Here is a 27,824-nt window from a genome sequence, read left to right on the forward strand (position 1 = left end):
AAAAATAATGGAGGCTACTTTTAAAGCAGTAAACTTCAAAAAAAAAAAATTTAACAACTTCTAAAGCTCTCACCCGGATTCGAACCAGGGACCAATTGATGTTTACAATAGATCGTTTGTATTGCAATCAACTGTCTTAACCACTAGACCATGAGAGCCAGTTCGTGGAATCGCCAAATGTCGCATTTATTCTCGTGCGAACACTATTACTGTAGTTTAAAAGCCAAAAAAAGAAAGCTCTCACCCGGATTCGAACCAGGGACCAATTGATAATTACAGATATTTTAGATAAAATATTGCAATCAACTGTCTTAACCACTAGACCATAAGAGCTTTTTCCGATGGTTGGGTTATTTAGGATAATTAAATGTTTATAATTTTTAAAGAAAATTATTGTCTATTTCAGTTTATTCTAAATTTCACCAACCACCAGACTAGTTATAAACATAATTGAAACGTGATTCTTAATAATAAATCTTTTTATAAAGATGTTACAAGTGCACTATAAATTGCAAAGTATTTCGTAGTTTGAATTACACTTTAAAATTGGTCAATTCTTTTTACGAAATATTCAAGAAAAAACCGTTTGCGGGACTAACTAAAATGCTAGAGCTTAAAATATGATAATAAATCAATATTATTATTTTAGAGATTATAGTGTCTACTAATAGTTGATGAAACTAGGGATAAATTCATTTTAAAGAATTGAAATTAGTAACTAGAAAATACTACTGATGAAAACAACATGGATGAAAATTTTGCATTCAAACTATAATTATGAATCTCCGTCTAAAAGTTATCATACTTGTGACAAAGTATATGAATATACCATGCAAAAATTGTGCTTATTGGGAATCAAAGAATGTACAAAGTGTAAGTTCTTTTCACTATCTGTACAGTGGCACGACAAACATTTGTAAGACAAGGAACAAAAGATAAACGAAATCCATGAGAAATATCCGATAGGAAAAGAATCAAAAAGATAGTTCTTGTGTTGGAACTAAAAAAGAAAACTCAAATCGAAAGCAAATTCTTTTGTTTAAAGTTCTTTAGCATATTTTTAGATCTTTGAGTTTTTAGTTTCACGCAATGGATGAATTCTTTTTTCTTTTTCATTACCAATATTGAGAGAATTCGCGTTTGCTGTTTTAATAACCTAAAATTATAGTTGGACCAGGGATGGCCAAATTGAAACTTTAAACAAAAATAAAAATAGGCAAATTTCCTTACAAAAAAATACAAAGTAACACAATAACCATGAAACAACAGTTTCATAACGTCTAAAGGAAAGCAAAAGAGTGGGTGCTGAATAATAACAATAGGCAATTCGTCAATTGTTGTGAAAAAATTTTTTTTTTTTTCGGGTTTATCTTGTTTCTTCTGATCGCACAACTTGAAATTTTCACGTAACTTAAAACGGTTGAGATTATTTTTTTTATTCCATTTCTTCTCTGCTAAGCCCCAAATGAATCAGCTGCAAATGACCAACAATCGATCTAACTCAAAATTGCAACTGCTCCAAACAGAATTGCCATACCTTTGCAAAGATTAGACGATAAATATCTCTTTTTCTCAAATAGCAATAATTCGAAACAATATTGTTCTTTTTTTTTTTGTTCGTAAATACCTTACTCATAGACAATGCATTCATTCATGTTCTCAATGCATATACAATAATTACATAATCGCAACTATCTTAGCAAATCAAATTGTGAATATTGTTGTAGTTTGATCACTAACAAACTAAAAAAATACTCTACATGAATTTCCACGTCACGAAATGAAACTAAACTAAAAAATTTATTCTATTCGGAAACAACCGAGTCTTCATGCATCTGAATTGACTAGGTTCATTACAAATAATATCTCACATATAATGAAGAGCTCACTCAGACAGTAGGAGCAGAGATGAGAACTAGAAAACTTGGAAATGATATGATAACGGATAAGAGAAAGTTAGCCATATCTTTTGGTTTATGTTTTATTTCTTTGCTCCTTGCTTTGCGTAAACCATATATTGGAAATAATACAGATGAACAGCAACAACTAATTATTGATAAACTATTTTCTCTTTTTCTGATCTTTTAGTCCAATAATTTTTCCTTGGCGAAAATCTACATTTTTTTTTTTTAGATTCCTCATGTAGATGTTAGATAATCGTCAATTCAAACGGAAATGTGAGACCATCAACAGTGGCTTGTTTCTAAACCACAGATATTGCTTGCTTTATTTGTTTCTTTGTTTAGTAGAATACATAACCATAATATATTCACATCCCAGATTAAGAGGGAAAGCAATGCAATAAATATTTTCTCATAACCATTTCCCTGGATATATGTTACTTGCTTGCTTAATGATCTGATTAATCAGTTGCTCTTAGTTGAAGTATTATTCCAAAGAATATAATGGTTGTTTGGTCCTCATACAAGGTTCAGACAGACTAAAGCCAAAAAACAAGCCCCCAATATACACTAAATTTTGTAAATCTTTCTGTCACATTGTCTTGCCACACTAACCTTTCCTTTTCTTTGACTTATTTTAAGCGGAATTAATTCGAGTAATTTGTCTTATTAACTGGTTATGGCGTGACAAGGTATTATTGGCGATGCTTGACAACAGGGAAAGAGCGATACGTTTTTCCTACCTTACATAACAGATCTTGACAGTTTAAATCTCAAATACAATCGTAGATTGAAGAATTGAAATATACATTAAAAAGAATGAAATTTCTGGAAAATCTATAAACATGAAAACCCTCCTTGAAAAAAAAAAAAAACACACACACAATTAAACCCATCAATGACCCAAATAAATAATTAGCATTACAAAATAATTAAAATTAAAACTAAGAATAATAATACTTAAACAACGTAAAACAACGTAAAACAACCATAAATCATTCAGATAAAGGTAACCAAACAAGAAGTAGATAAAACAAAACAAAACAAAACTCAATCAAAAAACCTGCTTTGAATGGTTTTATATTTTGTTCTTTCTTGTTATAATTATATCATCAATTGAATTTGCCATAAAATCCAAAGAATAATTCAATGGCTTATGAAAGGTACAATCAATACCACACTGTTTAAACAATTCCAAATCTTGAGTACTGTTTCTTGTTGTTACGGCAACCATTCCCATGTCATCGAATTTGGAATCTTGTCTAACAAACTGAGCTATATCGATTCCATTCACATCAGGCATCTCGATATCGATAAATATGGAATCAAACGGTTGTTTATGTAGTATATCTTTAACCAATTTTGAATCTTGTATTTGAACAATATGACATTTAGGAAACAATTTAAGTAAAATACGATTAAGAATTTTCAAATTAATAATGTTATCATCCACTATAAGAAAGCTGTAGGTGGTTAATTTAGGCAAAGTCAATTGAAATTGTGGAGGTGGAACAACCGTGGTGGATTTATTAGATGATTTGGATGATATTATTGAATCCTGTGGTGAAGTGGTTTGGTCATCAAATGGAGTCAAAGGTGAATAATACTCTTCATTACAATTTGATATGGTTATTTTATCAAAAGGATCGAGTAGTTGATCCCGTATATCAAAGTCTTCATCTTCATCATCATCGTAGTCGTCATCAAAATAATGATTATGCGTATATAAAGTATGGTCTTGTTGATCTGAATGAGTATCATCATTGTTGCTAGATTGGGTACTAATACTATCATTTTGACTACTTGTGTCCAAAGATAATTTTGGTTTGAGAGAAAAGTAGTCAACAGTTGAAGTATGATTGGTGATGGGTGGTGCAGCTGGTGATGAGCTACGAGACAAGTTATTTCTAATCATAATTGGGTTCATAGATATCATTTAGTGTGTACAATAAATGCAATAATAACTTATGATCCAGTATTGGTTGTAAAAATTAACAAATAAAAAAAAAAAAGGAGGGAAACTGCTTGCAAAAAAAAAGGGAGGCAATTTTTCCTTTATAACGAAACTGAAAAAGGAATAATGGTAATAAGATTTGTTATATTCTTTGACTTTTAAAAGTAAACACTAATTGGTAGAAAACAAACGTGTTCTGTCAATAGTAGATTTGATTTGGGATGGCGTTCGAATAAACTAAAGGGATGTGAAAATCAAAGAATCAATTCTGCACCCAATGATTTAGTTATTTGTTATTCCTTTTACTAATGAATATAAAGGAAACAATAACAACAATAATTGAAACTTCAAGAAAAGAAGAAATATATATATGAAATGTAGACCCTTTCAATTTGCGAAAGGGAACGAGGAATACTGTTGAATATATATATTATTAAATGAATTTAAGAATATTAATTTGAGGCAGGCAGGCAAGTTGTTTCAATTGTCCGCCTTAACAAAAAAAAACCAAACAGTACACAAAACAAAAACAAACTTACAACAATGCAGAATTGGTAAAATCAACTTTGTGATACATTCTGGTTAATTTGCTATTGTTAAATTCAAGTAGAACAAAAACAAAAACAATAACAAATTAGGTAAGAAAAACTTTTTCTTTTTCTTTTTTTTTTTTTTTTTTCATTACTCAAACGGAAGACAATAAGAGAGGGGGAAACAAGGGGGGGGGGAAGAGAAGGGGAGTAGAGGAAGAAAGAATCATAAATTTACCCGATTAACTTCCATCTAACTTTAGTACTTTTTTTTTTCTATTTTGCTACCATCTTTGACAAAGTAATAACCATCAATACTACCACAACTTCATGGCAACAATATTTTGTTGCTCTATACTTATTGCAAGAAATTACTCATTGTAAATATTTATAACTGTGCTCAAGTTACTTTGGCTTTGCAGTAATTAAATCACTCTACAATGAACTTTCGCGACTAAATAATCTGAAACAACGAGTTACAAAAGACGATTTTGTTCGTAGTTACCGACAAAGAGATACCTACGAACTTTTGACAATTTACTTTGTTTTGTCTTTTGTCGAGATCCTCAATTGAATATTGCACTTCAGTTAATATTGCCAAAATATGCCCAGATGAAATCAACTTGGTTTAGCAACAAACTTATAAGAAAAAGAAACAAAATAATCAAATGCATGATTAACTATATTATTGTGTGGTGGTGGTGGTGGTTTGGTTGGAAAGAAGGTGATAAAAAAAAATCTGTTGCAGCAATAGAATTAGACCACAAAAGACAAAACAGGCAAAAGAAATCCTTAGAAAACCCAACACCAAGCATATTCTAGTCGACTCCTTTATTTTTTCGTTTTGTTAAACTCTTGGGTGTGTGGTGGTGGTGGTGCATTTAATGAGCTTTCTGTTCTTCTTGTTGTTGCAATTAGTTGATAGAAATATAGTTTTTAGTTTTAAAGTTTGTTTCGTATCCTAAGGCGTCTTGCCGCCATTTTTTTTTTTCCCAAACAAAATCTTCGGTTAACAAGGGAATAAACTCAAAGTTTATATTTTCATCAAAATGGTCAACGTTTAAACTTTAACACTTCACAACTTGCCATCTCTCCAAACCCTTAGCATGAACCATATTTCCATTTCTTTCTTTTTATTTTTGCTGTCAATGCTGGAGTGCGATTGCTCTTTCACATTCACAGTCTCAATGTCAATGGGTAACAAGAATAATAGTTTTAATCTGAACTAAAAAAATAATAGTTTTTACTCATCACAGCAATTTTAACAAACAAAAAAAGTTTTTTTTTTTTTTTTGTTCGCTCGGAACGATACAAGGAATCGTCGGATGCATTCATTAACAATTAACATGTTTATGATCTTTCAATGCAAAAGTAACAAAGACGAAATGCTACGCCGGAACTCCTCAATCCACATACACACTAACACACATCCACTTGCATATAACCGACATTGACACTGGATATGACAAACACCAACTTGCTCCAACCCTGTCAAAAACCAAACTCTATAATAATGTGTCATTCATGAATATACTAAATGGTATTAGATGAAGCTTCCAATCAATTAAAAAAAACAAAAAGTGGGGTTAATTAAATAAATCAGCCATTTTTTTTCCTCCAAAGATATACGGAATAGCGGTTCTACTAATACCATTCGTGATTTAAACAATTGTATGCAAGTTATTGTTGTCGACACTATTTGTACAGCGACTAAAACTACCAAGACATCAACTACTTACCAAGAAACATCAGATAAGTTCTGGAGCTATGCATGATTGATAATTTGTCGAAATTACCTTTATTCTTTCATTCTCTGCTCCCCTCAATTCTCATGTGCTGGAGCATCAAATTCTTCTTCTGTGAGATGTTTGCCAAATTTTGCGTTTGCTTGCATTCCCTTACTTATTATAGTAAGAATTTGCCTTTTGATATAGGGTCAACAAATTGGTATGTAGACGTGTTTGTGTGTAGGTAAACAACACTCTCACGAGCTGGCAATGAATCTCCCCTGCTGAAATAACTCCCCTAGAGTAGTTTGCTTGCATTTGCTGATAATAATAATTTCCTTCACAAATGTACAGATCAGTTCTCAGTCGTTCTTGTGAAAGTATGAATAATAAATTGGATGATTTCAGGTACATTACACATTTAAATTTTTAATTTTTCTTTGTTCTTTCTTTAGTTCAACATTAAAGCCTTTGTTATTGTTATATTTCAATTGTTAACAACAAAAAGCGCCACAATGATATGGCGATTTCGCACATCCTTGTAATTGGGTAGTTTATAAAAGCAAGTTTTATTAAAAGCTTTATGACAAACAGAAGAAACAGAGAGACCGTACAACAACAACTTCTATTGTCGAGTATAGTTGTCTACAATATGTAGGATGCACAAACATTGTTTCAGCCACCGCCCGTAGTAAATATTTTTTTTATAACCTTTGTTACCCCTGATTTGGATCAACTAAAAACTAAAAAAAAAAAAAAAAAATTGCCATTCACACACACATTCTTTCTAATCTGTGGACAAACACATTGATACACCTGAATTTCCTAATTCATACAATAAAATATTACCCCAGTTGGTATTAAAACATAACTCTTTAAGCGTGTTAGTGGGAACTCCTTTTTTTATTTTTCTTGTACAAGAATACATGATTGGTGTTTTGTGTGATTTAATGGAATTTCAATGTACTTAAATGCCTGGAAATTTCAGGTACGTGTCTCACAGAATTCCAGGTCGACAAGAATAAAACTGTTGAAACCACAAAAAAAAAACAAATAAACTGAGTACTTTTCAGATAATAAGAATCGTTGTCATGGAGCCATTATGAATAGCTTATCAAAAAGATCACATTTCAGTAAAGATTAGCAGTATCTATTGTAGTAGTGAATTGTAACAAGACAATTACTGGGCTGATCGTTTTTCCTTTTTTTTTTTTGTTGGATCATTTCTCGTGCCTGTTTGTTTCTTGACAGGCTTACAGATGCATACCAGTTTATCAAAGTCCCAAAATACACAAAATCAACCAGCTGATTGCAATAATAATTGGAAACATAGATTTTCGTCTAAGAAAGGGGTATCTATTGTTAAGGTCCCCGCTTTTTCTTTTTTTTTTTTTTCTATTATAGGTTCGGATTTTGGGTTGGCAAAATATCACCATGCTCGGTCTAATATGTGTGCTGCTGCTATATGTGGAGTGACAGCATATACTGATAGGAATTGTCATTTCAACCCAACAGGATGTTCTTCAACTCTTAATAAAAAAGATAAGATTTCTGGTCAACTTTGAGTTTTTCCTATTTCTTACATTCCACACGTACTGTTTTGTACTTCACACGACACGGTCTTTCCCGAATCATCATAACCCAGATTAAACTATTCTCTCCTTACATATTACATTCTAATTTAATACAGAGAACTTGGGTTCCTAGTGTTAGACGATGAAAGAATGAATGTTATGCACTTCTATTCTATTTTTTTGTCGACGTTCTAGTTCTATATACATGCTCTATGCCAAAATCAGGCCATATTCTTATTACTACTGCTATTAAAGTGGTTGAGGTATCTTCTTCTTCGTCGTCTGGGCTATTTCTCCCATCAATTTGATACACCTATCAACATTCTCTCCCTTCGGCGCACATACCGGTACAATCTTCCATTCACTATGATTTTGTTCAATATAGTCGCGGAGCACTTTGAAATTGGCACCTTCTGAACTCAAGTCAGCTTTAGTAGCAACCACCAATACTTGCTTATCTTTCATACGACGACGACCCACCTCTTCCAACAAGATTTTCAAGTCATTGACTGGATTTGCCGACTCTAGCGAAACAACAAATACCAATCCTCCTGAACGTTCAATGTGTCGCAAAAAATCCAATCCCATTCCTTTATTCTGGGATGCACCTTTTATAATACCAGGAATATCAGCCACAGTAAATGGGTCCTTATCGATCCTTGTGAAAATCGTTCCCACGGTAGGTTGCAAAGTAGTGAATTCCCAATGACCAACTCTTGGTCGAGCCTTTGAAATTGCTCTCAACAAAGAAGATTTGCCTGCATTAGGCAATCCCACCAACCCCAAATCAGCAATTAACTTTAATTCCAACAAGAAATTAGCAGTTATTCCTGGTCTTCCCATTTTACAAAATCTTGGTCCTTTAATTTCTTTAGTTAAAAAATGCATGTTACCAAGACCTCCTTTTCCACCACGTAACAATAGTAAGGGTTTCTGTGTAACTTGATTACAATCTAACCCCACAATGGGGAATCTGTCATTATAGCCTTCTTCAAATAGTAATTCCTCATCATAACCAGTGACTTTTTCGTTCAAAGCTTGGAAAAAATCCTTGTCTCTAAAATACTCTTCATCATGCTCTTTAAATATCCATCCTTCTCCAGGACGATATCCACCACGATTCAACTGAATAAAATCCCTATCATCAATATCAAATTCCATAAACACATCATTTAATGCATCACCTTCTCTTTGACTGACAAATTTTTTAAAATCTTGGGGATCAGGTATCCATCGAACTATTGTCCCCAAGGGGATATCAATAATTATATCATCTCCACTTTTCCCATCCAATTGTGATCCTTTACCTGGTTGTCCGCCTTTGGCCACATATCTCTTTTGTAGTCCATGTAAACTAGTGATATTTTTATCGACAACATTCAAATAGATACTACCACCATTGCCTCCATCGCCTCCATCAGGAGGACCCATTGGTTTGAAATTGTCCTTGAAAAATGAAACGCATCCATTCCCTCCATTCCCACTGGTCAATTTAATCAACTTTAAATCGATAAATTTTTTGTTTTCAACTCTAGCAGCTCGTTTTGCTTTAAGAACGGTTAAATTCAGATAGAATACATGATGAGAATGATGAGTATTACCAAAGAAATAATCTGCGATTGATGTGGTAGCAGTGGTTAGACCGGTAGTTAAGTTGCGTGATAATTCGGTTATTTTTATCATGGGAGTATCAGAATCTTGCAGGCTTCCATCTTGTGGTTCATGGTAGTTGGTTGGATAAATGGTTCGTTCGTAAGATTTTGGCGATGTTGGTTTTGTTGTATGAATTTTAAAGTTCTTGGGCTGGTCTAAAGTGTCCTGGGATTTCGATTGCAACAGTGTGGTCGTGTCTAGTAGTTCATGACGTAAACTAGTTGATATTGAAAAACTCCGGTATAGCCTTGGAATCATTGTTGATGAATATTGCTGGATTATAGCGGTTGGTTCGTATGGATAATTTTCAGTTCGATTTTTTTTTTTTTTTTTTTTCAGCTGATTGCTTGTAGTTCCTACATTAGCTTACTGTTTCAAGTTGCAAAACCACCACTCAAATATAAACATTAAAGACAGAGATAAGTCATATACTTAGTTTAGCATAATTCATTTTTCTTGTATTTGTAGAATTAGTAGTGCAATAACTATTGTCTCGACTTTATGTAGTATGTAAAAATATGATGGTTGATTCTGCAAGATACCACGTAAAGAAATTTTTCAAATTATCTCTTTACAAAGAAATTCGTTACAACATACTTCAATAGCATATTGCCAACAATTTGTTTTGCATCCTCTGGTGTCCATATCTTGCTAATCTCCAATTCATGTAAACCCGTATCTGGAACGCATCGCCATTCCCATGGCACTTTCAACTTCACGCGATGAGCCAAGACTACATAAGAAAAAAAAATAAAATAAAAAATGATTAACACAACCAATCCAACCTCCTACAATATACTCATATATTTCTATCACAATAATTACAATGTCATTTAACGATTTAGGAGTGGCCAGATGGCTTAGTGAGTCTCTTGATGCTATGAAAATATATACTCCAACGTCCATTCAATCAGCATGTATCCCAGCAATTTTGAAGGGCCATGATTGCATTGGAGGTGCTAAAACTGGTAGTGGTAAAACTATTGCCTTTGCCGCCCCCATGTTAACTCGATGGTCAGAGGACCCCTTTGGAATATTCGGCTTGATTTTGACACCAACACGTGAATTGGCATTACAAATAGCCGAACAGTTTGCTGCATTGGGAGCAAATATGAATATTAAAGTGGCTGTTGTCGTTGGGGGTGAAGATTTTGTTCAACAAACTTTGGCACTACAAAGAAAACCTCATTTTGTTATTGCGACCCCTGGTAGATTGGCCGATCATATTTTAAACAGTGGAGAGGAAACCATTAGTGGGTTAAGGAGAGTTAAATACTTGGTATTGGATGAAGCTGATCGATTATTGAGTAATAGTTTTGGAAGTGATTTACAACGGTGCTTTGACGTACTACCACCGAGCGATAAACGACAAACATTGTTGTTCACGGCTACCATAACTGATGCTGTGAGGGCATTAAAGGAGAAGCCACCAACTCCAGGTAAGCCTCCGGTGTTTATGCACGAAGTTGAAACAGTTGATAAAGTGGCTATACCGTCAACATTACAAATATCGTATGTGTTTGTTCCTTCCTATGTCAAAGAAGCATATTTGAATAGTATATTACATCTTGAGCAGTTTAAGGATTCTACAGCGGTGATATTCGTAAATAGAACAACAACGGCTGAAGTTTTGCGAAGAATGTTAAGGAAATTGGATTTCCGAGTTGCATCATTGCATTCAGAAATGCCCCAATCGGAAAGAACCAATTCATTGCATAGATTCAAAGCCGGTGCAGCCAGAATATTGATAGCCACTGATGTTGCCTCGAGAGGTTTGGATATCCCCACAGTAGAACTTGTGATTAATTTTGATATCCCAGCTGATCCTGATGATTTCATTCATAGAGTCGGTAGAACTGCCAGAGCAGGGAGAAAGGGTGATGCAGTGTCAATTATTGGAGAAAAAGATATTGATAGAATTCAAAGCATCGAAGAAAGAATCAATAAGAAAATGGAGTTGCTAGAAGATGTTAATGATGATAATGTAATCAAAGAATCCTTGAGTGCCACATCAGTAGCTAAACGTGAATCATTAATGGAGATGGATAAAGAAAATTTCGGCGAACGCAAAAAAATTAACAGAAAGAAACATGGACTTGACAAAGTGAAACCAGTAAAGGTAGCAAAGCCAAAGAAATCTAAAAAATAACCCCTCCCTCCTGTATGCATTATATTAAGACTGTTCTATATACCCTTCAACAATCATGGTGATGTTTATCGCCATCAACGTTACAATGATGCTCGTCATTCCAATTATGGTTGTCAAATTGTTAAAACTATAAGTAGCGATTTTATGTTTAGCATATCGATTTATAGTAACAAAATAATTAATGCCAGTGACAAATAACACAAACAAAGCAAGAACAAGTAGTATATAAGATATGGCACTATTGAATGCTGTATGATTGAAATACTTTTTCTTGTTGTTACCAGAATTATCATCTGGCGTCCCAGAAGTGTCTAATTTGAAATTTAGTATTATACCTAAAGCGGTGAAGAACAATGCAGTTGCAAATCTAACAAAAGTGAGACAAGTTCTTTCCAGTTGTAATACATCTCTGGGTTCAGAAGTCTCTACTTTCATAACCAAACTGTAGGGGAATTTTGATTGAACTTTCGGCCGAGATGTGGGTGGTCTGGTATAAGAAAGTTTTCTTTGACGTAGTTGTAAACCATTTTGCGTTTGCAAATCCCCAGACGTGCCTTCATAAGCTTCAATTTCCTCCTCAAGTTCTCTTAAATTTGTCATTTGATTTTAGTTGATTAATTGTTTATCACAAAGTCCTGGTTGTTTGTGTGCTTTGTTTTTTTTTTAACCCTTTTTTACCAACTCGTTTATCATTCCTTGTTACATTATTATAATTCCTCGCTTTATTCTAAATAGCGTGTGCAAAACAAAAAAAAAAAATACCATCTAAAATTTCTCTTTTTATTGTACACACTTCATTTGTTTTGATTTATACTACACTTTAAATACCAACCAATAATCAATATAATTCGGGAAATATAATCTTATTATGTCAATATGAGCAAGCCTAGAAAACAACAAAAATGTAAAACGTGTGGTCACACACAGTTTGATGTCAATCGGTATACTGCAGCAGGAGATGTGTCTTGTCTTCGATGCGGAACCGTGTTGGAAGAAAACCCCATAGTCAGTGAAGTCCAATTTGGTGAGTCATCATCAGGTGCAGCTATGGTACAAGGTGCTATGGTCGGAGCTGATCAAGCAAGAGCAACGTTTGCTGGTGGTCGTCAAAATGCGATGGAGAGTAGAGAGCAGACTTTGAGTAATGGTAAGCGGAAAATTAAAAGAATTGCAGCAGCTTTGAAGATCCCTGATTATATTGCCGAGGCTGCTGGTGAGTGGTTTAGATTGGCGCTAACTTTGAATTTTGTTCAAGGAAGACGGTCTAATAATGTGTTGGCTACATGCTTATATGTTGCTTGTCGTAAAGAAAGAACCCACCACATGTTGATTGACTTTAGTTCGAGATTGCAAATTTCCGTGTATTCACTAGGTGCCACTTTTTTGAAAATGGTCAAGGCATTACACATTACATCATTACCCCTAGCAGATCCTTCATTGTTTATTCAACATTTTGTAGAGAAGTTGGATTTTAAGGATAAGGCCACCAAAGTGGCGAAAGATGCAGTGAAGTTAGCTCACAGAATGGCTGCTGATTGGATACACGAGGGAAGGCGACCGGCAGGTATTGCTGGTGCGTGCGTGTTGTTGGCAGCAAGAATGAATAACTTCCGCAGGAGCCATGCAGAAATTGTTGCTGTGTCACACGTTGGAGAAGAAACGTTACAAAGAAGATTAAACGAATTCAAAAAAACCAAAGCTGGGGAATTGTCTATAAAGTCGTTTAGAGAGGTTGATAATTTGGAGAGTTCTAACCCGCCATCGTTTGAAAAGAACCGTGCCATGGAATTGAAAATCTCCAAGAAGCTACAACAGCAACAAACAGATAACTTTGAAGACTTAACAAAGATGACAGAAGAAGAGAGAAATTCCGTGTTTGGCAAATTATCTAAAGAAGAAGCCCAAAAGCAGTTGTTGATGAATACAATTTTAAGCGATATCACCATCACCTCCGAAACCCTTAATGATCAGATGGACAGAATCTTGAAAATGAAGAAAACCAGTTTGGAAAATTCTCTTTACAAAACACCTTATGAATTGGCATTAGCCAATGGGTCAGAAAACGATCCTACAAGGATATGGAATATTAATAAACCGAGGAACCTTGTGGCAAACTTACCCAAAACAGACGATATTTTACAGAACGTTTCTTCAGAAGTGGAATTAAACTCGGATGATGACGATGAGATTGTACGAGAAAGCAAACTTACCGAAGAAGAAGTTGCTATTAAGGAAAGGATTTGGACTGGGTTGAACCATGATTATTTGGTTGAGCAGGAGAAAAAGAGGTTGAAACAAGAAGCAGATGAACTTACAGGCAACACTTCAAAAACTTCGAGTAGCAATCGTCGTAAAAGAAATAAGTCTTCATTACCTGCAGAGTTACGTAAAGAACTTGGTGATATTGATTTGGATGAAGATGGAACTCCAAGATCGGCTGCCGATAGTGCAAAGATGTATATTTCAAAGACATCCGTGTCTAAGAAGATTAATTATGACTCGCTTAAAGGGTTACTAGGAGGCAATATGGGATTTTAAATGTTGAATGGTTATCCAAAAAAAAAAAAAAGCTTCTAATTATAGATTTAGTTTTTTAAAAATAATGATATACTTAAACTTGTATTTAGTTTACTATACAATTCTTTATTGGAGTAAAAGACGCATACGCATTATAATTTTGTGTTCCTTTGCAAAATGCTCATCTCTTTCTGCTCCCAAAAAAAAAATCACATTTAAAAAAAAAAAAAAATTCTATTATTCACGCTTGTATTGCAAAAGAAGATTTTTGAAACACTTTTGATAATCTAGGATACCGAAATATACAACGATGGCCAAAAAAAGAAGAGCTGCTATATTACCTACCAACATTATTCTTTTACAGAATGTTGTGCGTAGAGATCCTGAATCCTACCATGAAGAATTCTTACAACAGTTTTCCCATTATGAGTCTCTTCGAGATTTGTATTTAATTAATCCGACTGGTGTGGATGCTAATTCTACAACCGAGTTTATTGATTTAATAGGATTTATGTCAGCTGTGTGTAACTGCTATCCAAAAGAGACTGCTAACTTTCCCAATGAATTAAAAGAGATATTGTTAAACAACCATCGTGATTTAACCCCTGAGTTACGTGAGAAAATAATTCAGTGCTTGACAATGTTGAGGAATAAAGATATTATATCTGCTGAAATGTTAATACAGACAATATTCCCATTATTAATTACCAGTAATGCTGGTCAGCAAGTGAAACAAATGAGAAAACAAATTTATTCTACTTTGATTGCATTGTTAAAATCTGTTAATACAGGCACAAAGAATCAGAAATTAAATAGATCTACTCAGGCATTATTATTTAATTTATTGGAACAAAGAGACAATCAAGGGTTGTGGGCCACTAAATTGACAAGAGAATTATGGAGAAGAGGTATTTGGGATGATTCCAGAACTGTTGAAATAATGACTCAAGCTGCTTTGCATCCAGATGTCAAAGTCGCCGTAGCAGGTGCTAGGTTTTTTTTAGGGGCAGATAAAGAAAGAGAAGACAATTTTGAAGAAAGTTCAGATGACGATGGTTTCGATATGAATGAATTGAGACATAAAATGCAAATTAACAAAAAGTCTTCCAAAAGAAGTAAGAAGTTAGAGCAAGCTGTAAAATCCATGAAAAAGAAGAACAATGCCAAACATTCAGCAACTTACTTGAACTTTTCTGCCATCCATTTATTAAGAGATCCACAAGGTTTTGCCGAACAAATGTTCGATAACCATTTGAGCAGTAAGAATTCCAATAAATTTGATTTGGATCAAAAGATCTTGTTCATGAATTTGATTTCAAGATTAATTGGTACACATAAACTTATCGTGTTGGGTATATATACATTTTTTTTGAAATATCTCACTCCAAAGCAAAGAAATGTCACTCAAATCATGGCTGCTGCTGCTCAAGCGTCTCACGATTTGGTACCACCTGAGTCGATTCAAATTGTTGTGAGAAAAATTGCTGATGAATTTGTCAGTGATGGTGTTGCTGCAGAAGTAGCATCTGCAGGTATAAACACCATTAGAGAAGTATTAGCTAGAGCCCCATTAGCTATTGATGCTCCGTTACTACAAGATTTGACTGAATATAAGGGCTCGAAATCGAAAGCGGTGATGATGGCAGCAAGATCATTGATTTCGTTGTACCGTGAAGTGGCTCCAGAAATGTTATTGAAAAAAGATCGTGGTAAGGTTGCTAGCATAGAATTGCAGAAGGGTGAGAAAAGCGGATTGCCTCAATATGGGGTCGAAAATAATGTTACTTCGATTCCAGGTATTGAATTATTAGCTAAATGGAAAAAAGAACAGGGCTTAGACAATAAGGAGGATGAAGAAGATGATGCCAATTGGGAGGTTGATGATGATGAAGATGCAAGTGATATTGAAGGTGATTGGATAGATGTTGAATCTGACAAAGAAATCAATATTTCTGATAGCGATGATGATGACGACGACGACGACGACGAAGACGAAGAACAAGAACCAGTGAAAGGTAAATCAAAGATAGATAATGAAGATGAAGTTTCTGATTTAGAGTTGTCATCCGACGACGAAAACGATAGTAAAGAAAACAATAGTGGGATATCAGTTGCCGATTCAGAAGAACCTCCTACCAAGAAGCAAAAAGTTGGAAATGAAAACGAGGGTATGAATGCCGAGCAAGCAATGAATGAGTTACTTTCCAGTAGAATATTGACCCCAGCAGACTTTGCCAAATTAGAAGAATTAAGGACAGAAGCTGGTGTATCTAAGATTATGGGTATTTCAAATGAAGAAGCAGTTGATTCCACTTCCTTAGTGGGTAAAGTTAAATACAAACAATTACGAGAAGAAAGAATAGCCCATGCTAAAGAAGGTAAAGAAGATCGTGAGAAATTTGGTTCTAGAAAAGGTAAGAGAGATGCTCCCCATTCTACTACCAATAAAGAGAAAGCAAGAAAGAAGAACTTTGTCATGATGATTCATAAAAAAGCTGTTCAAGGTAAACAGAAACTTTCTTTACGTGATAGACAAAGAGTTTTGAGAGCACATATAACGAAGCAAAAGAAGAAAGGATTATAATCTATGTATAAGTTTTCTGGTTTGTATTTCTTTTTATACACTTTACATATAGAGATAAAAATACAGATCAACTAAATATAACAAAATACTAATAAAACATAATAGTAACAACAGCAACAATAACAACAACTAAAAGTAATAAAAAAAAATTGTATGTAGAATAAAATATAGAAATAATGAAAATTGTTTCAACTAATACAGATAGAAAGAAGAATTAAGTTCAAAAGAAGTGGTTGTCAAAGCAAATCTCATGGAGATCCATGACCAGACTTTTTCTTCTTTTCTTTCTTATCAGCCTTCTTCTTTTTCTTTTTAGGTTCTTCTGGACTTGATACTATATCAGTGGCGTCATCATCAATGTCTTGGTCGATACCATGGCCAACAATTGGGGTTTGGACACTTGGTGGAGGGTAATACGACGATCCATCTTTCAAGGAATCTTCGTACTTCTTCTTTTCGATGTTGTAAACAATCATGGCGTCATCGTATCTTTTTTTGTAACCAGCCTTTTCTACATCACTAATACTGTCCCAACGGTCTTTGATCATGGAGTTCATGTCAATTGCAGATAAAGAAGGCAAGTCCTTTTTCTTTCTTTCAATACCAATTCTCTTTCTGAGATCGTAAGAAAACTGGAAAAACATAGTCAATGGTTTCTTTGGAGCATTTGGATCCTTTTCTTGCTTTCTCTTCTTCTTACGCTCGGTGGCCTCTATTTTGGCACCGTTACCGCTAGATAAAGTTGCAACAGTATTCAATGCTTCACTGACAGCTTTCAATTGTTCAGCAGAAACGTCGTCAGAGCCACCAGAGGCGACCTTGTAGAACTCAATGGCGGCGTTGGCAGCATCTTGAGCAGCTTTGGATAATTCGAAAAGGGTAGAGACAAGAGTGTCTTTGGTTGTTTTCAAGTCTGACATTGGCGTGTTGTTTACTTTTTTTTTTTTTGAGAATTATATGTATGTCGTGTCAAGGAATGAGGGTGGGTGTGTGTGTTCTGGCACCAAAGGATTGGTTGTAGTGATGGTGGTAAAAGTGGGCGGAAGAAAAAAGTGGTGACAACAAAAAAGTTTGTTGGAAAAATAAAATCTGGTGAGAAAATCGGGGGGAGGCTGGAGGACAGAGCGAATGATCAGAGTTTTGAAGAAAAGAAAAAAAAAATTATTTGATAATCTTTTAGGGGGGCGAGGAAGAAGAAGGAGGAGGAGGAGAGGAGAACAACGAGAGGAGAGAGAAGAAAGGAGCGAATAATCGAAAATTGTGGAACGAGAAAAAAAAAAGACTACGCGAACAACAAGAAATTAACAATGAGGAAGAAAAAAATTTTTTTTTTTTTTTGTCGCCTTTTATCTTTGTTTTATGCCCAACGCTAATTGGTTTTAAGCTGCGGAATCTGGCATGAAACAAATTTAGAGTTATACCATCGGTAATAGAACAAGAAGCGGGCGGCCAGAAAACAAAAGATTATGAAAAAAGTATAACGGGCAAAGGAACAAACTTCGAACCACAACAATGAATGCCATATTAAAAACTTTTGCGTCGGCAGTAAACAACCACTCTACCAAGTAATCAAATTAGTTAAAAATATTATCAATGACAAACTCTTGGAAAGGACTTGATGGTCTAATTGAGTATTTCTTTTTTTTTTTAATACATATTCTTTTTTAAAGTAGAGCCAGTTTTATGTTGTGTGGTGGTAGTAATAAATTATGAAGGCACATTCACCACAATACGCACTATGCAAACACCAAATTACATCAAAATAAGTATGTCCTCCAACAAACTGTATTATTTGGGAACCAAAACCACGGTTAACCAATTGGGTTAGCGTGAAACCGAACTTTGAGTTTGTTTACACTCTCCACAAATCACAACGAGGAACCCATTTTATACCACACGCAACATTCTTCGATGACGAACAAGAAAAAATATAGGCCAAAACCTACAAACAAATATTCGACCTATGTTGCAATACAATTATGTGGCCACTAACGACTTTATCCAAACTGAAGCAGCACGTTCGGTACTTGAACCAATATGCTGTGGCTTGTCCTGGTCAAGGACTATACCGAAATGGTGTTTTAGAAATAATCAAAGCTCACAAACCGTTATATCAACACCACTTGGATGAACTAGATGCAGCCATGAACGACAAATTCTCAGACAAGTTGTTTGCTAATAGCTCTGAAACAGAAGCTAAACAGTGGTTGAGTAAGACTTCAAACGCCCAACCAGCAATATTAGCATCAACCTATATACTTTTGAACTTGATTGAAATTGAACATAAAATATCTATTCTTGAAAACGTTTCTTATTTACTAGGTCACTCATTAGGTGAATACACTGCTCTTGTACTAAGCGGAATTATTGATTTTACAACTGGGGTAAAGGTTGTTAGACGAAGGGGGGAATTGATGGAAGATCTATGTTTGGGTCAAAACTACGGTATGATTGCATTATTAATAAAACCCAAGTTTGCCAAAGAAGTTATTGAGCTAGCACAGGAACACGACGTGTTGGGGAATATTAATTCTAGTTACCAAGTAGTAATATCAGGTGATATGACCAAGTTAAAAGAGTTTATTGGTATTCTAAAAGTAACCCAAAAGATGGCGTTAATAAAAGCAGTGCAGTTACCAGTATCAATACCATTCCATAGCAGGGTTTTGAAACCCATAGTACCTGAATTGAAACTGCTATTGGACGGTAAACTCAATGATCAAAAGATCCCTATCATATCTAATTTAAATGGTCGAGTGTCGCAGGAAAAGGAATCTACTGTTCATAATATATTGGAGGCCAATTATCAACCTGTCCAATGGCAAGAGTCAATTGTGTACTTGGAAAATTCACCTGTGAGTACAATTTTTAACCTTGGGCCTGGTGATGTTTTACATGGGATTAATAAAAAGTACAATATCAAGTCTGTTAGCCTAGATGATGTGAATTCACTTGATACAAATTCAGAGTTTGTGCAGCTCAAACAACAGCTAAAGCAAATTTGATTTCTGATGTGTACATGTACATATTACGACTATGCTATACAAATACAAATACAATGCTCCAATTGTCCCGATTCTTACACAGAACTATAGGCTTTCTCTTATATTACTGCAACTATTCAAACTTGTAATTTTTTATTATTATCATTTTGTTTCTGTCACTTCATTTACTCATATAAAGTATAATCAAGCCTTGAATAATAACAGAATAAACAAACAAGAATTGGATTCTGATCTTCCTTTGTTTGGAGGTAATTGTATTATTCATTGAGGTGCTTTGAGGCAATATAAGAAATCGTAAAGATCTCATTAAAAAAATTGACAAGTTGGCAATCAATAATAACACAACGATATAATAAAATGAACCTAAGTAGTTGCCCACAAGATATTTTAAAATCAACAAAACAATGATCGAAACATATTTATATCCAGAAAAACTTATTATATCATATATTTTCGATTGTGGACAATTTAATAAGTATAATCCAGTTTTAAAAATCACAACATCTAATACAGAAAAGGCAATAGTTTGTGATGCCAAATATCCAAACAATTGAGGATGGAAATCTCCATTTATACCTTGGAAAGCAGCCCATAATAATATATATGTAACAAACGACATCAATGGCAAGTATAAATCGGGGGCATTGATGTCTAAGTTAGGAGGCAAAAATTGGTTTGTCCCCGTTTCCTTAGTGGACACCCTATTCCAATCTTTGTGATTGTATGGTATTAAAATCAAAAGGATTTTCTTAAATACGTAGGAATTGCTAACTTGGAAATAATACTTAATATCACCTTGTAAACTGCCAAAATTTTCTTGAAGATATTGATTTGATTGTTCAAATCCAGAACGTGCAAATTGCGAGGCTAAAGCAGCGGCTGGATCGTTCAAAAAATTGAATTGCCCTCCAGCTGTACCTGGTGGTGGTGGTGGTTGGTGTGAGGTAACATGGTGAATTGGTTGTGGATGTTGTAAGTTTGTTGAATGAAGCTGTTGCTGCGGTTGTTGTTGATATTGCTGTTGTTGCTGTTGTTGTTGCTGCTGATAGGCATCAGCGGCATTACCATATGGATTATACATGAGTAAAGATCTTGTGGTTTCTAATTTTCAATAGTCACAGTCTCTTCTATCACTCTTACTGATAGTTGTGGAAGTTGTCAGAATTGGAAAAATAACAGAGCACAACAATGCAAAAAAAAAAAAAATCATTTTTCTGTTCTCCAAGAAAGAGAATCTTTAGATTTCCCAAACAAGTAATATAACATAATACTAACTAACATTATAAGTACAGTGTCATAACTGAAATACCATTTGATTCAGATTAGATTTTTGAAACCACTAAAAAAGACAGACAATAAACTGATTGTTCTCATAAACATGAACATTTCAGCCTACGGTAAGACAATATTGGTTTTAAGCCTCGTGCTCAGACGGTTGGAATGGATTTTGAGTTGGTGAAATCTGTGTTATTTGATTTGTACAATTTATTCAAAAACAATAAACATTTAATACTACTTAGTATAGTAGTGGTTTTGAGAAACTACATAATTATTCATCACTGTCTGTTTTTCTTCGTTTGTTGCAATGTTCGTCATCTTCTCCATCCAGACTAGGTTCACTTCCATTGTAAAGATCTTCATGATCGCAATCAGAAGCAACCTCTGTAGAGGCAGAAAATGCAGACTGTTTAAAGTCAGGTTTGTCATCGAATTGGCAGTATAACCGTGAGGAGTGTTCGGATATTTTTGCCAAAGTTTCATCCACATTACTGACTTTTAAAATGAGCCCCTTATTCGCTTTCAACATTTTTCTCACATCAGTAACACTTAGATTCCAATTACCAATAGCAATCACTTACAAATTAATGTCCTTATTATTTTCTTCTAAAATTGACTTCAAGAATGGTGATATCAACTGAAGGTCACAATTGCTTACATCCAAAATTCTTAATGATGTAATTGGTAATCTAATTGGATTTATTTTTGTAAATTGATTATGTGCAAGGGATAGCTCTTGTAGATTCTCTAAATCATCAAAAGAACCAACTATTTTTTGAATTCCCATATCCTTCATAGCAAGCTTCCGTGCACTAATTGGAAATTTATCAGCATATAATTCCTTCACATTGCCACCTGAAATTTCAATTTCTTCAAGACTTCATTCTTTTAAATTCAATAATTCCAGCATGCCACTATCAATATCAAAACCTTTCAAAATCAAACTCTTCAACTTTAAAGGCCACAAAATTCTCTGAGATACAGGTGAGATCTTGCCCCGTTTGTCAGCAATCAAACTTAATTGTTCAAGATCATTTGGCAAAGGGTCTTAAAGGACAAGTTCTCAGTCTGTAATAAAAGCTTTTGGAACTTTGAGGGAATTCCAAAACTATTGTCAAATGCTAATTTTGCCGTTTTGATATTTACATATTTTAAAGCGTCATTTAAAAGTAAATATCCTTCATTGAAAGGTACTTGATGAAAATCAAGGTAAGTTAATGTTGGAGGAAGTTCTAAAGCGTTTACATTAATATCCGTAAACCCAGGATCGTCAATTGATAACAGCTTTAAGTTCGATGGAAACTTCAATGTGACATCTTTGACCAATCCTTTCGTACTCAAAAGTTTCCAACTCAGGGAGAGAGCTTCTATCAAATATGTCAGTGGGATATACACATCCCCTTAAGATTAAATGCTTCAAATGTTGGAACTACTTTATGCCATCAAAATTGATTAACTTGGGACATTCACGTAAGTCAAGCATTTTTAAATTTGAAGCAACAATTTCGGTATCTTCAAAGGACTTGATACCTGGCAATTCTAACCGCAAATATTCTAAATCAACCATTTTCTCAGATATAAAATCTATTGGGTCTGGAAATGTACTAATATACAATCTGCGTAAATTTGGAGGCAAAGCTATTTTAGTTATTTCGTAGTCTATGATTGTTAAATCTTGTAAAGATGAGGAGAAAATATACTGTTGTTGTGTCCTCATCCCTATTCAGTTCCAACGTCAATTTTTTTAGTCCATCAATTATGTAGTTATCCAATGTGGTGTCGATTAATTCAAGGCTTGTGACAACAGTGGGTAATTCACTTACATGTTCACAAGACTGCAAAGTTAACGAATCAAATCTGACTTTATATTTTGCACTATCCTCTAAATCTGATTCAGGGTCAAGACTATCGTAACCCAAAAAATTGCCATTAACTTTCAGGGCTTTATACAAAACCTCTGGAAAAGTTTCATACGTTAATTGAAATGCAAAAAAGTCATCTAAATGGATAACCTTCGGGAATATCTTCCGTTGGTTGACACCCCGTGTCAAACTTTCTGGTTGGAAAAAAATATGAGTACAATCACATTCAGAGAATTCAACGCTTGGTTCGTCACTTCCCTGGTGCCTTGTAATATGTTCAGTACTTTCCACATCCGACAAAATTGTAGAAGCAATGATTCTTCTAATAGGTGAAAAATACAAAAATTCTGGTAACATGCACTTAGGTAAGTAACCAAGGATAATTGTGATAACATCCAATGGTAATTTTGCAAGTTTAGCAAAAAAATCAACATCTGTACCGGTTGGTGAGATGGGAATGATTATAATAGCACAATTGTGAGACTAGGAAATTAAATATGACAATAGAAAGATCCCTTATACTAATGGCTGGGGGGGGGGGGGGAGAGGACTCTTTCTAGTATATATAATCTAGAGTCTTTATAGTGATGTAAAACTTTGAATGAAGGTTTGGATGTCCATTTCTTGAAGGAAAACTCATTCCCTTAAATACCTTGAATAGTGTTTGGAACTGGCCGTTTACTGGGAATTATCATTTGAAACAGAAAGGTTGAAACTCGACTCTCAATCAAAAAAAAAAAAAGAACGCATATGTACAGCCTTGATAATTTTTCGATACTAACTCTATAGGGATTGCAATTTCTTGTTCAATAATCTCAGGTATAAAAGATTCTGTTTTAAGGAGTATTTTCATTATTATGTCCAAGAAAAAGTAGTCTTATTGATTATTTCAATTTGTTGTTGGAGGGAATATCTTGTTTAGGAAAAGAAAATTACCACATTCATAGTTTGAGGGTAAAATTGTCAAATTATTACCTCAATGCAACTCATAGGCAAAATATACTCTAGTAAACTTCTGTTGACAATTTCTTTTAGTGTTGCTAATTTGATTTTGCCTAATTGCTAAGAGTAAGCCACCTTGTGTTGTGTTGTTTAATTGATTTGTTCCCATTTCAATTTCGGGGTTATATTTTTATTTTTCTCTTGTCTGCTCCTGTACAGGATTTCATCCCCTAAAATAGGTAACCAAGTGAGATAGAGCGAGTGACTTATATCACCAGACCCACTCAACATGGGATTTCGGATTACTCTTACATTTTTTTTTTTTTAATTCCCTTCATTTTTTTTTTTTCTTCTTTGCTAGAAAAACAAGTGAATCAAACTTCATCATTCTCTAATATTCTAAGTGTTAAAAGACATCAATGGTTCAAGGAAAAGTCTTGGTGGTTTCAAATAGAATACCTGTTACAATCAAAAGATTGGACAATGGTTCCTATGATTACTCAATGTCCTCTGGTGGACTTGTTACGGCATTGCAAGGTTTGAAAAAGACAACCGAGTTCCAATGGTATGGATGGCCCGGATTGGAAATTCCTGATGACGAACAAGCCAAAGTAAACGAAGAATTGAAATCCAAATTTAATTGTACAGCCATATTTTTAAGTGACACAATTGCTGATTTGCATTATAATGGGTTCTCTAATAGCATCTTATGGCCACTTTTCCATTATCATCCTGGGGAAATGAATTTTGATGAAAATGCCTGGGCAGCATACATTGAAGCCAACAAGAAATTTGCGTTGGAAATAGTCAAGCAAGTCAATGATGATGACATGATTTGGGTTCATGATTACCATTTAATGCTTTTGCCGGAAATGTTGAGACAAGAAATCGGTAACAAGAAGAAAAACATCAAAATTGGATTCTTCTTGCATACGCCATTCCCATCATCGGAGATTTATCGTATTTTGCCCGTCCGTAAAGAAATTCTCGAAGGGGTGTTGAGTTGTGATTTGATTGGATTCCACACTTATGATTATGCCCGTCATTTTATCAGTTCTGTTTCAAGAATTGTGCCAAATGTCAGCACATTACCTAATGGTATAAAGTACCAGGGACGTTCGATCAGCATTGGGGCTTTCCCCATTGGGATTGATGTTGATAACTTTATTGACGGTTTGAAAAAAGACAGTGTTGTGGAACGTATTAAACAATTGAAATCTAAATTCAAAGACGTTAAAGTTATTGTTGGTGTTGATAGATTAGACTATATCAAAGGTGTTCCTCAGAAATTACATGCATTTGAAGTGTTTTTGAATGAGAATCCGGAATGGATTGGGAAAGTCGTTTTGGTCCAAGTTGCTGTTCCATCTAGAGGTGATGTTGAAGAGTATCAAAGTTTAAGAAGTACTGTGAGTGAATTGGTTGGAAGGATCAATGGTGAATTTGGTACTGTTGAATTCGTGCCAATACATTACTTGCACAAATCCATCCCCTTTGATGAATTGATCAGTTTGTACAATGTAAGTGATGTTTGTTTGGTTAGTTCTACTAGAGATGGTATGAATTTGGTTAGTTATGAATACATTGCTTGTCAACAAGATCGCAAGGGGGTCTTGATCTTATCCGAATTTGCTGGTGCAGCACAGTCACTTAACGGTGCCTTGATTGTTAACCCATGGAACACTGAAGATTTAAGTGAAGCAATCAAAGAGAGTTTGACATTACCAGAAGAGAAAAGGGAATTCAATTTCAAAAAGTTGTTCACCTATATTTCGAAGTATACTTCGGGATTTTGGGGTGAAAGTTTTGTTAAAGAATTGTACAAATGTAACCCACAAAAGAGTTTGAGGGACTAAATAAATTTTGCTAAGAGCGAAAGAGTGAGAGAAATATACTTTATACACAATCTTGTTAAATTTCATTTAATTCATTATATTTTTTTTTTATTATTTTTTTAGAATGTAAAAACAATAAAACGATATATTAATTATTCAGTAAAAGAAGTAAAGAACGATAATAAATAAATAATCTGAAACAAAAAAAAAAAGGAAAAGTGTTCCATTCAATCTATATAATCGTGATGTTGAAGTTGCTGTTTTGCTAAGTTGGATACATTCTCTTCTGTTAACAACAATGGCTTGTCTTTGATGGTTTTCTTTTTCTCTACTGCTTCTTTAGGAACGCTTATTACCTGGGGCTTGATACCAAATGTTCTTAAAACCGAGTTTGAGTATAATGGAGGGTGAATGACATTGCTCTCGGAGTAAAGAGAAGAATTTGGTAAGTTGGTTTTATGGAAAAATGGCTTCTTGGGTTGAGGTGATGGGTTGGCCGGTGGTACAGGAATTGTTTTCGTTTTGATTGGTTTATTCTCTTTTTCTTCTTCTAATTTATAATGCTTAATATCGTTTGTAAAATTTTTAGCGGAACTGAATGCTGTCATTAAATATGGCAATTCTTCAGTAATACTTCCTTGGTAATTGCTGACAGAATCTTGGTCTTTGACACTAGTGATTGAATGAACCATTGGTAATTGTGGTGAACTTGAAAACATTGAATACTCTGAATACATATCATCGGGACTAGTTTCGTGTTTCTCATAATAATCTGCTTCAGAGTCAATACCATCCAAATGGTCTTCATATCGGAAATGGTGATGAAGATGTTCTTGTGGTTTGCCATGAGCTGAAATGGTCGATTGTGGTGTTGTTGCCATTGTCGTCATAGTATCGTCTGCAGTAGTTTTTGGTTGTACTTCTTGTTCTTCTCTTTGAACATTCTGCTCGTGTCGACTGTCCTCTAACGTTTTATCAATTAACTTCTCTATTCTAAACTTTTCAAACATTTTTTCCAAATCGTTGATAACAGCTAAGCATTCATACTTAGCATCACCATCTCCCTGTTCTACAGCATCATTTAGCTGCTGTAGCAATGCAACTATAAACGATTTATAATACGTCACTGTGTTTTCATCTTCCCACATTTCTAACTCTTCTCCAATTACAATTAATCTAGCTTTTGAATACGAAATGCTTAGCTGCTCTACCACATCATTTTTCAATTTGATTATTCGTAGTAGTAACGAAGTCAACATTGTCCCCGCATCACTCATTAAATCTCTTGGTGAAAGTGTTCTAGAGTTTTTACTGATTAAGTCAACATCAGATGAGATTTTGGCAATCTTGACATTCAAATCCGTACAAGCACTTATAACTTTATTTGCAACGCCAGCATTGAAATCTTTAACAGTATTGTCTTCGTTTGCAAAATGATTATCAGAATTGAAATCTAATGATAAAAACTCCCAACTTTTAAATTTCAATTGAATATTTTCCAACTCTTGCAATATTATAAACGAAGTAGAACATAATCTATTAATTCGTCGCTCTGATATTTCATGAATTAGCCTGATTAGTTCAGTTGATTTGCATTTGTCTTTACTTAAATTAGGATCCTGCACTAACGATATGATTGGATCGGTATAAAACTCTATATCAGTCATACAAGGGTGATGGATTTAATGGATAGTATATGAAGTGGAATAGTTAGGTAAATAGTATGTATGGATGTAGACGTAAAAAAAAAAAAGAAGGGTTGATAAGGAGAAACAATCGTTAATGCAATTATGTTGTAGTGTCAAGAATTAACATATGTAGAAGAAAAAGAAGAAAATTGAAATAAACTTGTCTAAAAGATACATAATATGCAGATTTCTACAGTATACAATTAATTTGTGTGTGTGAAGAGATTTACAGAGAGAGAGAGAAAAAAAAAATCGTATGGTTCAATCATTCTAACAACAAGAAAAGAAAAAAAGGTGATTATGATTGGCACCTTCTCAAAAATGTATGAACAAAACATTCGAGAAGAAAAAAAAAAAAATTTCTTCCCTCAAAAAGCAAATCGACTCTTATTTTTTCTCCAATTATTTTCTCTTCTGGCGTGTATCGAACCAGGATGGACGGAAATGTAAGGCGTTGACATCGACGTCTAAACTTGCATTTCTATAGGCGCCCCAGTCCGTTGGAGATAGTCGATACACTCATTTCTTCTGTTGTTAAGCCAACAATCAGTTCAGCAACAACCAAGCAGAACACGTAAAATGACGTATGTGTAGTGTCAGCACAAGCAATTCCAAAGCTGAACAT

General features: G+C 34.3%; 11 protein-coding genes, 2 non-coding genes and 1 pseudogene across 13 annotated transcripts, besides 1 other annotated feature; 5 read left to right on the forward strand and 9 right to left on the reverse strand. All coding sequences in view use genetic code 12, as the record gives it.

The window, feature by feature from the left end:
* Positions 1–64: 64 nt before the first annotated feature.
* On the reverse strand, positions 65–158 carry tRNA-Cys (GCA). Its single transcript has one exon. It is a non-coding gene; the product is annotated as a tRNA-Cys (tRNA).
* Positions 159–235: 77 nt separating this feature from the next.
* On the reverse strand, positions 236–333 carry tRNA-Cys (GCA). The gene has a single exon. It is a non-coding gene; the product is annotated as a tRNA-Cys (tRNA).
* Positions 334–2,979: 2,646 nt separating this feature from the next.
* CD36_30940 (conserved hypothetical protein) lies at positions 2,980–3,837 on the reverse strand (the record flags this gene model as incomplete). The annotated part of the gene is made up of 1 exon (XM_002422051.1): positions 2,980–3,837. The coding sequence occupies one exon, from the start codon at positions 3,835–3,837 to the stop codon at positions 2,980–2,982; it is 858 nt and encodes a 285-aa protein (XP_002422096.1).
* Positions 3,838–7,935: 4,098 nt separating this feature from the next.
* Positions 7,936–9,597, reverse strand: CD36_30960 (mitochondrial GTPase, precursor, putative; the record flags this gene model as incomplete). Its single annotated transcript, XM_002422052.1, has 1 exon — positions 7,936–9,597. The coding sequence occupies one exon, from the start codon at positions 9,595–9,597 to the stop codon at positions 7,936–7,938; it is 1,662 nt and encodes a 553-aa protein (XP_002422097.1).
* A 568-nt stretch (positions 9,598–10,165) lies between these two features.
* Positions 10,166–11,488, forward strand: CD36_30970 (ATP-dependent RNA helicase, putative; the record flags this gene model as incomplete). The annotated part of the gene is made up of 1 exon (XM_002422053.1): positions 10,166–11,488. The coding sequence occupies one exon, from the start codon at positions 10,166–10,168 to the stop codon at positions 11,486–11,488; it is 1,323 nt and encodes a 440-aa protein (XP_002422098.1).
* A 24-nt stretch (positions 11,489–11,512) lies between these two features.
* Positions 11,513–12,088, reverse strand: CD36_30990 (conserved hypothetical protein; the record flags this gene model as incomplete). The annotated part of the gene is made up of 1 exon (XM_002422054.1): positions 11,513–12,088. The coding sequence occupies one exon, from the start codon at positions 12,086–12,088 to the stop codon at positions 11,513–11,515; it is 576 nt and encodes a 191-aa protein (XP_002422099.1).
* A 276-nt stretch (positions 12,089–12,364) lies between these two features.
* TDS4 (tanscription factor TFIIIB subunit, putative) lies at positions 12,365–14,026 on the forward strand (the record flags this gene model as incomplete). Its single annotated transcript, XM_002422055.1, has 1 exon — positions 12,365–14,026. The coding sequence occupies one exon, from the start codon at positions 12,365–12,367 to the stop codon at positions 14,024–14,026; it is 1,662 nt and encodes a 553-aa protein (XP_002422100.1).
* Positions 14,027–14,315: 289 nt separating this feature from the next.
* Positions 14,316–16,589, forward strand: CD36_31020 (nuclear protein required for actin cytoskeleton organization, putative; the record flags this gene model as incomplete). Its single annotated transcript, XM_002422056.1, has 1 exon — positions 14,316–16,589. One exon carries the CDS (start codon positions 14,316–14,318, stop codon positions 16,587–16,589), a length of 2,274 nt encoding a protein of 757 aa, XP_002422101.1.
* Positions 16,590–16,837: 248 nt separating this feature from the next.
* Positions 16,838–17,509, reverse strand: CD36_31040 (high mobility group (HMG) DNA binding protein, putative; the record flags this gene model as incomplete). The annotated part of the gene is made up of 1 exon (XM_002422057.1): positions 16,838–17,509. One exon carries the CDS (start codon positions 17,507–17,509, stop codon positions 16,838–16,840), a length of 672 nt encoding a protein of 223 aa, XP_002422102.1.
* Positions 17,510–18,568: 1,059 nt separating this feature from the next.
* Positions 18,569–19,594, forward strand: CD36_31050 (malonyl CoA-acyl carrier protein transacylase, mitochondrial precursor, putative; the record flags this gene model as incomplete). Its single annotated transcript, XM_002422058.1, has 1 exon — positions 18,569–19,594. One exon carries the CDS (start codon positions 18,569–18,571, stop codon positions 19,592–19,594), a length of 1,026 nt encoding a protein of 341 aa, XP_002422103.1.
* Positions 19,595–19,754: 160 nt separating this feature from the next.
* Positions 19,755–20,675, reverse strand: CD36_31060 (integral membrane protein required for the fusion of ER-derived COPII transport vesicles with the Golgi, putative; the record flags this gene model as incomplete). The annotated part of the gene is made up of 1 exon (XM_002422059.1): positions 19,755–20,675. The coding sequence occupies one exon, from the start codon at positions 20,673–20,675 to the stop codon at positions 19,755–19,757; it is 921 nt and encodes a 306-aa protein (XP_002422104.1).
* Positions 20,676–21,143: 468 nt separating this feature from the next.
* Positions 21,144–23,091, reverse strand: CD36_31080 (annotated as a pseudogene).
* Positions 21,144–23,091: a sequence feature (Similar to S. cerevisiae LPF42).
* A 1,004-nt stretch (positions 23,092–24,095) lies between these two features.
* On the forward strand, positions 24,096–25,532 carry TPS1 (UDP-glucose-glucosephosphate glucosyltransferase, putative; the record flags this gene model as incomplete). Its single annotated transcript, XM_002422060.1, has 1 exon — positions 24,096–25,532. One exon carries the CDS (start codon positions 24,096–24,098, stop codon positions 25,530–25,532), a length of 1,437 nt encoding a protein of 478 aa, XP_002422105.1.
* Positions 25,533–25,738: 206 nt separating this feature from the next.
* CD36_31120 (conserved hypothetical protein) lies at positions 25,739–27,178 on the reverse strand (the record flags this gene model as incomplete). Its single annotated transcript, XM_002422061.1, has 1 exon — positions 25,739–27,178. The coding sequence occupies one exon, from the start codon at positions 27,176–27,178 to the stop codon at positions 25,739–25,741; it is 1,440 nt and encodes a 479-aa protein (XP_002422106.1).
* Between the last annotated feature and the right edge of the window lie 646 nt (positions 27,179–27,824).

This window comes from Candida dubliniensis, chromosome R (assembly GCF_000026945.1).
Source record: "Candida dubliniensis CD36 chromosome R, complete sequence".
In the NCBI taxonomy this organism is placed as follows: Eukaryota; Fungi; Ascomycota; class Pichiomycetes; order Serinales; family Debaryomycetaceae; genus Candida; species Candida dubliniensis.